The sequence below is a fragment of the Phasianus colchicus genome, chromosome 2 (assembly GCF_987193195.1).
Source record: "Phasianus colchicus chromosome 2, bPhaCol1.hap1.1, whole genome shotgun sequence".
Lineage (NCBI taxonomy): Eukaryota > Metazoa > Chordata > Aves > Galliformes > Phasianidae > Phasianus > Phasianus colchicus.
This window is the reverse complement of record NC_143437.1, coordinates 77347393-77362124: the sequence shown is the minus strand read 5'-3', so window position 1 is coordinate 77362124 and position 14732 is coordinate 77347393. Positions and strand designations below refer to the sequence as shown.

General features: G+C 36.3%; 1 protein-coding gene across 13 annotated transcripts in view; it reads right to left on the bottom strand.

The window, feature by feature from the left end:
• Positions 1-14732, bottom strand: part of SNAP91 (synaptosome associated protein 91) — a 71137-nt gene that overhangs the window by 36287 nt on the left and 20118 nt on the right. For all 13 annotated transcript variants that reach the window (XR_016464450.1, XM_090136060.1, XM_090136067.1 and 10 more), the window contains exons 4-11: positions 13850-13925; positions 12259-12361; positions 10355-10448; positions 9064-9175; positions 7538-7644; positions 6196-6237; positions 2115-2185; positions 720-747 (exon numbers count right to left, since the gene is read on the bottom strand). Coding sequence is in view for 12 of the 13 variants with exons in the window: in XM_090136060.1 (XP_089992186.1) it covers positions 720-747; positions 2115-2185; positions 6196-6237; positions 7538-7644; positions 9064-9175; positions 10355-10448; positions 12259-12361; positions 13850-13925 (633 nt within the window). In the remaining variant the exon portion in view is untranslated. The remainder of the gene's footprint in view (positions 1-719; positions 748-2114; positions 2186-6195; positions 6238-7537; positions 7645-9063; positions 9176-10354; positions 10449-12258; positions 12362-13849; positions 13926-14732) is intronic.

The window sequence follows — 14732 nt, the reverse complement described above, 5'->3', positions numbered from 1 at the left end:
GCTTTTGGAAATATATTGAAGAGCTTTTAGTTAGAATCAATGGTTGAACAGCCTTTTCCCTCAGATTCAGAAATTTGCATTCATTTCTTTCTACACAACTCTTGTTATTAAGCATGGAGTTATGACATGCAGTGGGCATTCAGGTACAGCAGGAACTAGTATTACTAACACTGTAAAGCTCATTAGTTTATCTGACACTCTAACCAAGCTGTTTTCACTGGTAAGTCTAGCTTTACAGTGAGCAGTCGCACTAATAAAGAATTCCTAAGGTAGGTATATCAGATTACAGTTTGAAACGATATACTTTTTTAGGAAGAGAAAGAGTCAGCATTTTCTCATAAAAAGCTGAAAATAGAGAGAAGAATCTGGAGAAGAAAGAGAACAAAGCAACTGTCTCACTGATGAAGATTAAAAAAAAAAAAAAAAAGTTGGGATAAAGGCATGAGTGTCTTAGGCTTTCACGAAGCATGACCATCAACCCCTAGCAAAGCTGCTTAGCATCCTGCATTGGTCTAAGCAGCATTGCCCTGCAGATCACCAAAGTGCTTTTATGAAGCTGTTATTTACAAGCCCATCTAAAGATGGAACTCTGTCATTCAGGTACAGTCTAGGTGACCAAGTCTAAAAAACACATTACAAGAGAAAAGCTTAACTCTTTATGCCTTTATGTTATATCACATGAACAATTATTAATGAGTACAGCAATTGGCAGTATTTACCTTGCTCAGAGGAGAAGGAGCCCCAGATCTAGGGGGAAAAAAAAGGGGGTTGAGATAAGTACACTTTTGCAAACTTTGTTTCTTGTACTTAAAACACATGCAAAAAGACCAAAAAGTAAGCATCACAGCTGTGAGAAGATTTTTACAACTGCACGCCTTCCCCATTTCTCAGACTTCATGTGTCAATTTAGACAAGGAATGCAAATTGTTACTTCAAAGCTTAAATGAATCTTTTTAGTTAATTGGTATCACTGGATTATTCTGCCTTTTAAATAAGCTCCACTTAATGGAAGAAAGGCAGAGATGCATGCAAATGTCTTGCCTCAGGGTCTACAAAAGTCAGTAGAAAAGAATTATTGGGGCAAGATGAAGCTATATCATAAAATCCTGCAATGGTAGCAGAATAAGACCAATAGGGAAGCAGTTATCAAAAATGAGTCTTCTAAGAATGTATTAGCCAAATTCTGAATTCTGTTCTTTAAAGAAAGTCAGGGTCACTTTAAAATAATATTTAAAAGTATGGAAAGAGTAGGAAAGTCCCAAGCTGAGAATTCTCTCACATGCAAGAATACTCACAACAATCTTAATCCATAGAGCTTTAGTCATAAATTAGAATATATGTCAGTGCATTTGTTTACTTTCATTATCATGAGGTATGAAAATACTGCTACGCATTTTTAGAGCTGCTTTGATCTAAGAAATGAAGAATTACAGTGGTGCTAACTAAAAAAAGAGGAGCTGAAGTTAAAAATTGTGCCAGTATTGAACTAGCATCCATCCCATAGGTTAACTGAATTGGATACATTCTAGGAGCTGTAGGATGGGTTAGAAGATCCAGAGTTAAGACAGGAATGACTAAAAATAGCTTAAGGTAGAATTTAATGAAGGTATCTAATTGTTCAAGCCATCTTAAAAACAAAACAAAAAAAGCACCAAAACCATGCTTGCATGCAAGTGATATATAAACATATGTACTTACCCTTCACTAAATTGCAAGGGAAGCAACAGCAAAAGAGAAAACAAAATTTTAGCTTAATCCTTCCTAGAGTTAGCCATGACAAGCATCTAGTAAGAGGATGCAAAGCCATTAGAAAACAAATCAATTTTAACAATAAAACCCTTGGTGGCAGAGGTTCCACCGGGTCAGCTCCACAGTTAATTTTACTTCATTATGAAAAGTGTTGAGCTGTTCAGTGTCTCTCCCCCATCCCCCACCCCTGTAAGAAAAACAGATGGCATTAAGACAACTTTGTAAGGGAAAGGAAAAGCCGAGTCTTACCACAGCTTATTTTCCAGCTAAGTGGCTAAAGGAGATTGGGAGGCAAACCTAAATATTAGCTAGTCTCAAATTGTTAATATTCTGCCTTGAGAAAAGTTCTCAAAACATGTACCTACTTGTTGCCAGGTTTTTTTCCTTCCAGTGAGTTTAGATGCTGCTCAAGGGTCTCCATAAGACTGCTAGGAGCCTTGAAGGCAAAGAGAAAGTCACATTTTTAAAAAAGATTACTTTGACCTGATGATACTAGAAATCTAGCACAACTTCTCTGAAGTTCACCATGTGCACACTCATGCTGTTCCTATAACACTGAAAGTAGTGCATTTCCATGCTATAGGTATTCAGGTAAAGAGATTTTAAAAGATAATATTGTGTCAAAATTTGCAGAGGGAAAGCATTTCACTTTACCAAACAGAGCCTACAGCCAGAATCCAGGATGTGCTCACCATGCTTTGAGTCAGTTTTAAACATTGACAACAGCACAGGCATCCACAGGGTCAAGTATAAGAATAATACATTCAAGGTCATCCCTTCAGTTCTGGTTTTAGTGAGATCTCCAACACATCATTTAACACCAAAGGGTTGCAAAGCATTTGTATATCTAAATAAAACAAGCTAAAGGACTTTTTCAATGTCCCCCAAATCAGTTACCATTGATTTAATACTCCCAACATCCCAATACCAACTTTCAGTTATGTCTTCTCAAAACTAGGCACAGATTACTGAGCCCAGCAGGTAAGTCAAAATTCAGCAAGATTACTTCTTTGGATATCAACAAAAACCAAGCATTTTACAAGACTCCCTGATCTTAGATTTTATTTTAAGCAATCTCTTCATTGGTAATATCCCCAGGCAGGCACTTGCTGTTACAATGGTAGTTAAAAAAAGTAGTTATAAATACAAATCACAGGGCACTTATCTACTCCAATATAAAAATAGCGTCCAGATAACCAGAATTCTACAAGATCAACACACAAGAAGGAAACCCTTGAGAGATACAGCAGAGCATAACAGTGAAGTATTTCATCAGGGTTACCGTTTCATCACTGGTACTGTCTTTAAAAGGGGAATTCTCTTTATCAGTGTGTTTCAGATCAACCAGAACTCCTGACAGCAAAACCTATGGTGTTTTTCATAAATAATGTATTTAATTCCTGGGTATACACATCAATTTAATAAATAAATAAATAAATAAATAAATAAATAAATTTTTAAAAAAGCTTGCAAACAGACTTTCTACTGTTTATATGTACATTATGCTGAAAACCAGTTGTCTGCCTAAAGTGGACGCTTCAGGACGCTTAGTACCTAGTAGTTATGCAGAGCTAACTGTATTTATAGTGTTTTTATATTAATTTGGACATTAAATTGAATGGTAAGGTAATTCTTAACAAATACAAAAATTTTAAGTGCCCAAAAAATCCTTAATTGGTGACTTGAATTCAAATACATCCCATGCACATACACAATGCAGCACCATCTTAACTGCTATTCATAGCAGTTTCATATTCAACATTACTGCTATTTCATAGGAAGGTCTATTTATTTTCTAAGACTGTATGCACAATAAAGAATTTGGTTAAAAACAAATGACTTTGTTCATCTCTTTCTTGTTCCTGAAGAACACTTGTCTTTCATTAACTGATGAAGAGACTCAGACTTCTAGTTATTTAATAAGGCTACAGCACAAGAAACAAACTGTGCCTGTAAGCCGTATAAGCAAAAAGCTATGTTTCAAAAATAAATAAATAAATATTTTTTAAAAAAAGCATGACTTTTTTTTTCTTAGGAGCTGTAGCTCTACACAATTCAACTACCTTTTCAATACATTACTTACAGTTTTCAGAAAAGACAAGAAAACATGAAACTCATCTAGCAAGCAGAATTAACAGAAGCAGCTTTAGAAAAATTTCTACCTATTTCAGATATTAGATATTGCCTGGTATCGTGTTTGTCACTCTGAACATCACTTAATTTCCTCTGGATATTGCTTCAGTTAGATTAATCTGCTGGCCAACATCACTGAGAAACTATAGCTATAGGTTACTCACTAGCTATTTGGGGGAAAACTGCCATATTTCAATATTTGCTTATAGATGAAAATAAAGTGCCAAGATGCCTCCTGAGCGTCCAAAACCTTGCAGCCAAACCAGAAAGTTCAAAGATGACAGCTATCAACTTGTATTTCAGTACTGTAACCACTTTCTTGGTTTAAAATATATTCAGGCACATCAAATGCCAAAACAGCCAATTTCTTGTGGAACAATACTGACTACTGCTCTGATAAGGATAGGCCAAGGGGGAATGGTTTTAACTCAGAAGAGTGTGATTAAGACCAGGTGTTAGGAGGAAATTTTGTCTTCAGATTGTGGTGAGGTGCTGGCACAGCTGCCTAGAGAAGCTGTGGGTGCCCCATCCCTGGAGGCATTTAAGGCCAGGTTGGGTGGTATCCTGGGCAGCCTGAGCTGGTGGGGGGGCAGCCCTGCCCACAGCATGGGGTTGGAACTAGATGGGCTTTAAGGTTCCTTCCAACCCAAGCCATTCCGTGATTCTGTGATCCTACTTCTTTTAGGAATTCAGGTACACTACTGATATTTCAACTTCGTTAGCTGAAATTATTATATGTAATTACATATAAAACTTATTAATTGAAATTCAGTTTTATTATTATTTTACTTTCTTCTCATTGAAATGCACTGCCTACGTCTTTGCAGAATCTACAGAGTGTTGCAAATGAATTTCAGCAAGCAAGTCCCGAACAGCTTTTAGGATAACACAGCTATGATGGATGGTTTGAGATTTAGGTTTGCTATCAAATAGCCATTTGTGGCAGTTATCAATCCCAGAATAATTTATTATGCAGTTCCCTACATAATAAATGTGTTAGATTAGCAGTCAGCTTCCTGTTCCTGCCTGAGGAGCATGTTCTGGCAACACTAGTCAGTCATCAGTTTTTCCAATTGGCACAAAAAACAGCTACTCTTGGTCAAAACCTTGATACTTGAGGTGAAATACACCTCAGTAACAGATAAAGAAATAACTAAAGACCTCCACTGACAGGCCTCAGAGGTAGCAGCAACTAAATAGTAACCAAGCAACTGTAGCAACTGACCACAATGGAGCAAGGCTTGTGCATCCTAGCAGATGCAACAATAGCAGGAGCAGATACAGCATATTTTGTTAATCCAACTTAAGATTACTTCTTCTGGTTCAAGGACTTGGTATATGACTAATATATGACTAATATACGACCTTGTTTTAAAAAAAGAGCCCATTAGTTACAAATTTGGCTGAACATCCTCCTTTAGCTACTTCAGAACTGAGTTTCGCATTCCAAACACTACTACAACTCTGTTTCCGCACCTGAATAAGAGTGGGTAGAAATTATGGGATGCTACAGGGCTATAAAGATTAAAATTCTTCACCTCCACATGGCATCTGAGTTTCAGACTTAATAACTGGCTTTTTTTTTTTTTTTACCAAAGAGAACCACCATTCGGATGTCAATTTAAACCAGGTTTCCTAGAGGTTTTACAAAAACTTAACATTTATGGGTTATGAATTCTTAAGATTTACAACTGTTATGCAGTTTTGCTTCTGTTCCTATTTTACTGACACTGAAACTTCCAACATTCCAAACTCTTTTGTATGTATCCTCTTCTCCACATTAAACTTTTCACATTAAACACAAAGCCTATTGAAAATGTGCCAGTGCAACAGAATTCAAGCAACTACAGCACTGGCTAATTTTGGTGTGCAAGTTTTGTTGTATACTGACAGTTCCACAATGAAATCATGACTTCTGTTTGATGCACCTAGACTGAGACAGGAATGTTACTGATGCTCCAGATTTCATCTCTGGACTACTACAGTGTCATAGAGAGACTATGAAGCAATCATGATCACAACAGTCATGTAATTTGTTGCCACAGACAAATCTGTTCTACAGCTGTGAGAATCTGTCCTTCAGCAAGGAAAGAGCAACACAGCTCACCCTTCAGCTACAGGTTAGAAGAGATCAGGAAAGACATTAATCTACTTATACTAGTCTTCATAAACAGCTTTTGACAGTTCTTTTCTTATTTGCAAATTTGGAGTGCTTGGAAATATTCATTTCCTGTAAGTATTTAGATTCCTGGTGCACTTATTAATTATTAAATGTTCATTACACAGTCCAAAAAGATTACAGGAGAGTCTTACCTGTGTAAGATCAGGGATATCACCTTTGTCAATTCCAACTTGCTGTGGGTTTTTAAAAAAGAAGGTACAACGTAAGCACATTATTCCATCACAGCAGACATTAATCTTGATAGAACAGTGGTACACACTTCAAACTCTAACGCACTTTGTCTTCAGAAAAAGACTACAATGTTTTCACATGCAGATGTTCCTATCTTTCCAGCAGTAATTTCATCACCTTTATCAACTCACATCATTAACCCTTCCATGTTGGTAAAGTTCATAGTCCCTACTGCAAATCAGACAGAACTTTCTAGTCACCTACTGTTGCCTCAGAAGGCAGCATCAGTGAACTATCAAACACACCTTATCTAGATGCCTGACTATCCTCAAACAATTTTCTCTAAAATTCACCCACTGAGCAAATCCTAGAAGACAACACTTATAAAAAATGTTTAAGCTCCCATCACGTTGTTTGTTCAACCTTCCTTCCTAGCTTTTCAAACCAAGATGTCAGTCTGCAAGTTTTTTGTAGTTGTCCTATTGCTTACCTGTTGCTCTTCAAAGTGCCTGTTGGTTTAGGTTTTGCAGAAGAGCAGGCTTCACTACATCTAGTAATCTTGAAGTGTAGTCAATATAAACCTTGTCCTGTAAAGCTGACCTATAGCTGAAGTAGGTCTGAAGTCTTCATGCTACTACTCCCTCAAGTCCAATGTTCACATCAGGCATTACATGCCATTGAAGAGGCTAGCAGGCTCTTTCATAAACAGTTAAATAAACTAGCAAAGAAACATTTTATTCAGCTCATTACTGCTGCCCTTTATAATGAAGCATGAAACATGGAAAATGCACGTGTTGTGCCAAGGAGCCAACTACCACAAATGAAGGTCCAGCAAAAGAGCAAATTAACCATGTAATATTTGTATTATCCACAGAAGAGAATGATAAAAAGGATCAAAATCAGGAAATTTTCACATTGCAGTTAACTTGTAGCTAGCTGCAAAGACTTAACAATAAGACTTATGAAATCAATATGCTTTTATTCACGATCACCACATTATTCTCTCATGTTCAACTCTGCCCTAGAAGCACGCATTATGCACCTCCAAGAAATACTGCTATGACTGAACATATATTAGCAGGAAATTGAGGCTGGCTGCACAGCAGAGACTTGCAGAAAGCCTAAGCAGGGCTTACTAGTTCAAGAAGAGCTGAATAAGCAGATCCAAGAATTTCTATGCTGCCTCACAGTTATATATAGTGAGTCAGATGCTTAACAAGCACAATTAATATTTTATATCGGTGCTAAAATAGTTCACAAAATACTTAAGTGCCAGACTCCAGAAGACTGGAAGTCACTTACCTCTGCAACTTTAAGAAACTCTGATACTCTGGTCATTCGAGTAAGAAATCGTTTGTAGATTTCAAGAGCATCTTTACATTGTCCCTTTTTCATTTCAAAAAATTTCTCTAGAGAAATAATTTGGCAAATTTCAGTTAAGATATCTTACATTAGGTCTGCATTCATCAGCAATTCTAGTTTTCAGGAAAGTCACATTTCAAGAATACTGCACTCCATTAATATTTTTTACCTGGACACTAAGCTAGCAGTGTTCCTAGTCTTAGTAGAATTCAGAAGTAGAATCTGCTGAGATCCCTAAGAATTATACAGACTGGAAAACTGCACCCCAAGGAGCTACAGCACTGTGTGATGTAAACCCAGTATTTAAAGATGAATAACTAGGCAAAGTAGTTACCAACCTTAAAAATCAAAGCATTTAAGGATACTTAGATGTGTATTAATATATTTCCTTTCCCAAGTTGTGTTCACTCCAAAGAACTCCAAAGGACAGTGCAAAGAACACCTTCCCGCTCAAGTAATTCCTTAAAGTTGGTCTGTGTCCATTAATAAGCACAACTGCCATATATTTCAAATGAAATTACACTTTCAGTAGCAGTACACAGTGAAATCTCAACTCAACTGTTATGCTCAACACACTTTTATCTGTCTCATCAGCTTCCATGCCTAGAGTTTCAGTCAAAATACCTGGAACTTACTTTTATGAATTATCATCAGAAAGTGTTACAACATGGATACAAGACCAGTGTCTGAGCTTTACAGTTCAGGAATCTCTTTTTGCCAGTATAATTTTCGCAACTTCTCGGATTCTTCTTTTTCTAGTTGCAGCCACAGATTTTAGTCAGCTATCCTGGCCAAGTGATCTCAGTTTCTATCTTTATAGACCAGCTGAAGTGCTCAGAGGTTTCAGTAGTGGAACCTTATTTTCTACAACGTCAGTTGTATTTCCTGCAGTTTAAGGCAAATCCTAGTTTTAGCATTCATAACAAAGCCACCAGCAAAACCTTAACAAAGGTTAAGGTGTGTTATGCTGTTGCTTACATCCAGTTTTCTGAGCATTTCTAAACATGTTTGCAGCCTTGCACAGGACATGTAGGTTGACTGTAAGTAAGTTTCTAGAGAAGATCCAGCTTTGGCCTTTCAGACAGATCAAGGATGTTATACAGGAGGATATTACTTCAGGTAAGGCATAGCATATTTAACCGAAAGAATAATCTGGATTAAAAAAAAAAAAAAAAACAAATAGCAAAAGCTGTTTTGCTAGCCTTATTGGACGTATTACGCAGTCTCTAACAGCACTATATATTTCTTTACATACAGAAATGCTTTTTAAATAAACTGTACAATTTTAAGAGCATATCAAAACCTAGCCTCAGATGAACACTAAGGTCATGGCTTAAAGTCATCTCTCACTTCTCACTTCAAAATAGAATTAAATTAAAGTAAAACAAAAACAAAACCTGAAGCAGATCTGAAACTCCTTTTTTATTTGCTCATAGTATGTAAGATATCGATGCTGGCTTACTTACCTAGTAAGTTAATAACCCCATCATTGTAGCATGCAAAAAGTTTGATAAGATCTTTAAACAGAAGCATGAATGCAGCATTTATGACACCATTTGTCAGTTCATTTGGATGAACCTACAAATAAAATAAGAGTTAGTTATAATATATTTATTGAATGCAAGCAGCAGTTTTAGCTAGCACCAGACATCTGATGCTGTTACAGATGGGATCAAGCACTGAATACAAGTTTACATACAAAGAAACTAAATAGAGGCTGTTTCTGTTTCAGTTAATAGACCACAGGTTGCTTTTTTCACAACTTCAACACAAACCATTATTACAGAAGACTACTCCTATCAAGTCTTAACTCCTTCACAAAGAGGTAGATGGCAGAGACATTATTAAAAAAAGCTTTAATGAATCTGGACCAAAGGCTAGTTCATAACATTGCTTAACAAAGCTTCAGTAGCCTACTAGATAATACAGTTAGGTTAATGTAGTCAAGACATTTCTCATATTAAGTTGGGCAGAAAATAACTGCTTGTATAAAGGAAAAAAAAACATTTTGTAGACCACCATCATAATTCCTAAGCTGTTTGGGAAACAAAAAGACCTTAGCGAAACCGTTCTAAGGCTTTCATCTGAAAGCTGGAGTGGGCCTTGTCTTCCATCTGGGAATGTGTCCTTTCACCCACCAAGAACAGAACAACTTCAAGATTGACTCCTTCAAAGATCTCTCTGCGATATTACAGTGTGTACCTCCTACAATTGACTCCTGGTTTTATCCTTAAAGCAGATAAATAACCCCATCAACATTAACAATGCTATAAATATACTGAAGACACATTTCAACAAATAGACTACATTAAAGTTAATCAATTCACTTACAACTGAAAACCAGATGAAGGTTTTAAGGAGTGAAACAATGCACATGTGGTAACTTAATGTTTTCTTCTTTCCCTTCTAATAGAAGCTGGTTACCAGAAGAAAGAAAAAAGATTCTTCAGTCTCCTTGTTTTGCTCCATTTCTTCCCCTCACTGATGCAAGAGATGAAAGTCCACACTCTCAGTCAAAATTCTTAAACAGCCCTCATTTCCCATTCTGTTTCTCTAAAAAAAATCCTGCATTTAGGCATATAGGAAAGTACCACTCTGCACCTCAGTCTGCCTCAGTGGGACACTGAAATTGGATTTTTTTGCTCACACACTGGGAACATTAAGTGAAGCATTACCTACAATGTGAAATGTGTTAATTACAGTGCAGCTTTTTAAAACACTGCCTAGTGTTAAAGCTGGGTCAGCTTCAATACATACATCAAATTCAAGTAGTGCATCAATTTGTGCCTGTAGTATGGGCATACTCTTCAGCAACTTTTCAGGAGCCATTGTTCTCATTACACCATCAGCTCTGCAAAAGAGAATACAAATTAGAACCGTGCTGTTTCCTCTTCCTCTCCTCAAACCTATCTGCTACCTAAACTTAAGCTTAAAGCTGCTTAAGAGTTTGAATAACTTGAGAAGAAATAACTGCTATGGAAGTACTCAGAGAATTGGTAGTGCTTGTGCATTAACTTTGTTATGAATAACTAATGAACACTTATTGCTAAGAGTACTTTTTAATGATATATCTATGGTCACTGAAGACAAAAAATACTTCTACTGGCTGCTTTTTTTTTTTTTTTCCATCATATGCCACAATATATGCATGTCAATAACTTAAATTGGGCAATCGTTGCTAAGAGCTTCTTACGTTAGCACATTTTCCTCTAATTAATTCTATTGCTCCTTAATAACAATATTACTGATCTTGAACTGTCTTAGCGGTGCTGGCCTTTTACTCCAGTTGGATCACTTAGAAGTCATGGACATGTAGCATTTCTTATTTGCAGCTCAAAGGCTTAGAGTAGTCTTCACATACGCTGAGTTTTATTGCTAAATACCCAAATGCACTTGACAACTGTTAGGTATTGACCCATTGTAATCACTGATAGGCACAGTATCTCCTCTTTGCAAATGCATATCACCATTCCTATTCATTTTACATTATACTCTCAGAAACAAAACGTACAGAAAGCCTCTCCAGAAACATATAATAGAAATGCAGAAATTGAAGGATGCCCAGCAACCCGAACTTATGTTTATGTAACTTGAAGCATTTTAAAGTACCACATGTCAAAGGAAACTTAGGACCGCCGGATCAAAGTGGTCTGCTGGATCAAAGACTACCTGTAATACCAATCCCACTAGCTACTATCCTTCATGTCACAAAGTTCTTAATGAGTCATATTCCAGATGGGTTCAAGAGATTACTCTGGTCCCCATTACTGGAATGGCATGAAGCCACATAGCAAAAACAGTTACAGTAGGCCTTAGACTGTCTACTAGTTTAAAACAGCAGGAGAGGAAAACCAAGCAATGATATCTGCGTTAGTAGCCCAAAGCTGCAGAATACATAAAACCACTGGAGCAATCCTGTATGTAACTCATCATTAAAATAAATATCTTTAGCATGCAGTCAACAAAACTGCATATGCAGTGGGTGTTAAGACACTTGCAGTGTAGCTAATGCTTCAAAAGATAATCTGAAGCTATGGATCACCCAGTTAGAGATCAAAAGAATGTTCTGACAGATACCAACACACTACTTTGAGTATATGGTTAATTTTTTTTTCCATGCCATATCACATTATTTTTTTTTTAAACCACAACTTTTGTAGGAAAAACAACTCAGCAGTTTACAGCCTTGTTCTGTTTGCTTTATAACTGCTTGCTATGTAGCCTATTCAGAATTTCATGTGTTCATTTGAGTTTTCCTTTGTAATACGTCATCTTTCTTATGGAAATTATCTGGAGAGTAATGAAACATCCTAAATATAGATTCAGAGCATTTCCTTCTACAAATTCTAAATGCGGTTTCCCTGCAGCACAATTTAATAAGAGCCTGATTTAATACCTAGCACTAAAAGCTCCCAGTTCCGCAGGGCATCTTAGTGCAGTCTTCAATATTTGCCTTAGTACCCACAGTCCTTCCTCTTCACCTTGTGTAATTTTAATCAATTACAAATGCCTAAGAAATTCAGCCATTTTGGTGTTTCATTGTGGCTAAACAAAAAAGTGAAGAATGAAGTCATTAAGAAAATAAAATTAAGCATAATGCCAAAAGCAGATTTTTATGGGTCAGGCAATCCAATCCGTTTACGTATCTAAATTTTGCTTACCCTTTCTTCACTCTTGCAAAGTCAAATGCCATTTGTCTGTAGGAAAATGCTTTTTCATTCAAGTATCTGCTATATCGCCTTATAAAGGCGGACATGTCATAACCTGTGCAAAAAAAAAATTTATATTTAATTTTACATTGTATGGCATCTTCTTGCTTCTGAAGAAAGAAATCAGCAGTGTAGCATCAAAACAAGCTACTACTCTCTACTACAAACTGATGCACTCAATTCATAAATGGGTGGTTTCCTGTGGAAACCCGCCAGTGGCTCCAACATAGTTATGGGGTGACACTACTTAGTGGTGAAATTAGTTATCTCTCTGTAAGTATGAAAAATGCCAGTTTAACAGAAAGTTTATGCTTAACGCTTACACATTTTCCAAGATAAAGATTGATCTCAAATTAAAATTCCCATTAATGAAGTTTTTACACCTGAGATCTTCAAGGTACTTGGTTGTGCAAAAAGCCTCAAACTTCAATGACATTCCAATCTAGAAAATTTCTAAACAGAATTACAGTCTAACCTTCTTCTTTTTCTCTTGAAGTTTCTTCTTTACGTTACTGAAATGTGTATAGAAAGTAACTGATCGTCCTCTTCAGTATTGGCCCCTTTTTGTTATCTTCCTTAAAATTCACATTTCTCAACTTCACATGTATTTTTCCTTAATATTTCTCAATACTAAGCATCTCTGCAAACTCAGGTTTATTACTACAATTTCTGATGCCACATCATCTATGACACAGTGCTGCATTAACCATGAAACTCCAATTTAAGTCTAAAAAGCAGCAGTGTACACAAAAGCATGCACTGGACAGAATTCACATTTGCTAAATACCACTACCACTGAATGTGAAAACTCTGTTTCAGTTTGACAAACAGAGGTTTACTATTTTGGGGCTTTGTTCTTCCCCTGTGTTATCATTTCTAAAAGATGATCAAGTCTTTTTGGTGTCACGTCTCTCCAATAAGAGATGGACAAACTTGGTATTGCTTTATTTTGCCTACTACTTTAGCATCCATGCATTCTGCATACATTCTACTAATATCCATAACAGCTGAAGAATTATATTTTCTCTGTTCTCTAGAGCAGCTACCATCAAACAAGTTTTTCCCTGTTTAAGTGAAAAAAACAAGACAATTCACTAATAATTCAAAACCAAGCTAGAAAAGCAAACTAGAAAAACTTTAGAGGAAGCAAGTACTTAATTTCTTCCTTGAGCCTTTTAAGTTTGCTATTCAAAACAAAACTAGATAATTCCTCTGATGTCATTTTTTGGTTTGTTTAATTGCAAATAAAAGACTTATGGACACAGACGAGTTAAGCAGATAGCTGATTTGGCCCTGATTCATCCAGCACTTTTTATGGAATTTTATAGTTTCACTTTTTGAATGAAGATTTTGCAAGAACTGAGAAACACTGTTTTGAAATGATCTTGCAGCTCTCATTTCACTTGAGCTCCTGTATTAAGTACTTCTAAAAATGTACTACTGAAGCCTTTTAACATTATTTGCTTCTTATGAATGGAGAAGTAAATTAACAATAGTATCTTATTTAAGATCTTATTCAGGTAACAGACAAGAATAGGCTTACCATGAGATCCACTTTTGTCCAGAAAATTGCTCAGGTTGAACAATGTGTTTCTAGATGCCAGGTACTGAATGAATCTCTGCAACACAAAGTTATTTCTTATCACAGGTATATCTGCAGACTTTCTACCTCCTAGCAAGAAGATTACTAGCCTAGTATCAGTAAACACACATGAAAACCCAGATTTTTGTGGTAGCCTACTGTATTTTTCTCAAAAACTTTTCCATCCATTAAGATTAATTATATTTAGCCTGAATCTCTACTGAATATCTTAATGCATAGAATACGTAAAAATTGATTCTATACAAAATATCAACCAAAAGGAAGGAGCAGTAAGAATAGCTAAGATTTATTTGCTTACAAAACACCATGTCCCAACTTCTCAAATCACCAGCCCTCAGTTTCAGCCAAGCTGAGGGCCTAAGAACAAGTAAGTCTCACACTGAGAACCAGGGCCAATAGACTGAAACAATCATGGAAAACAAACCAGAGTGTTGGCCCAAAGTTGGAACAAAAACATAGGACAGGAGGAAAAAGTTTATGTTGCAGCACCAGATAAGTTCATTGCAAGAAAATACTTTATACATTGCCAGGAAGGAGCTGTTTTACAATCATACTAATGCTTTTAGTTTTACACTGACACATCAATCTATCCAGGTCAATAAAAACCAACAGCAAAGACAGTACAATCCAAAAAGCTATTGAATTGAATTTACAGGTCTAGGAAGAGCTTAACAGTCATGCTGAAAAGGCTATTTGGATGGTGCTACCCACAAGTTCAGACAACAACTTTGATTCTCTAATGTCTTCCAGGCCATAAGAGGCCATTAATAGCAGAACCTGTCACTACGCACATGAGATGGGCCATCAAAAATGCAAAATCAGC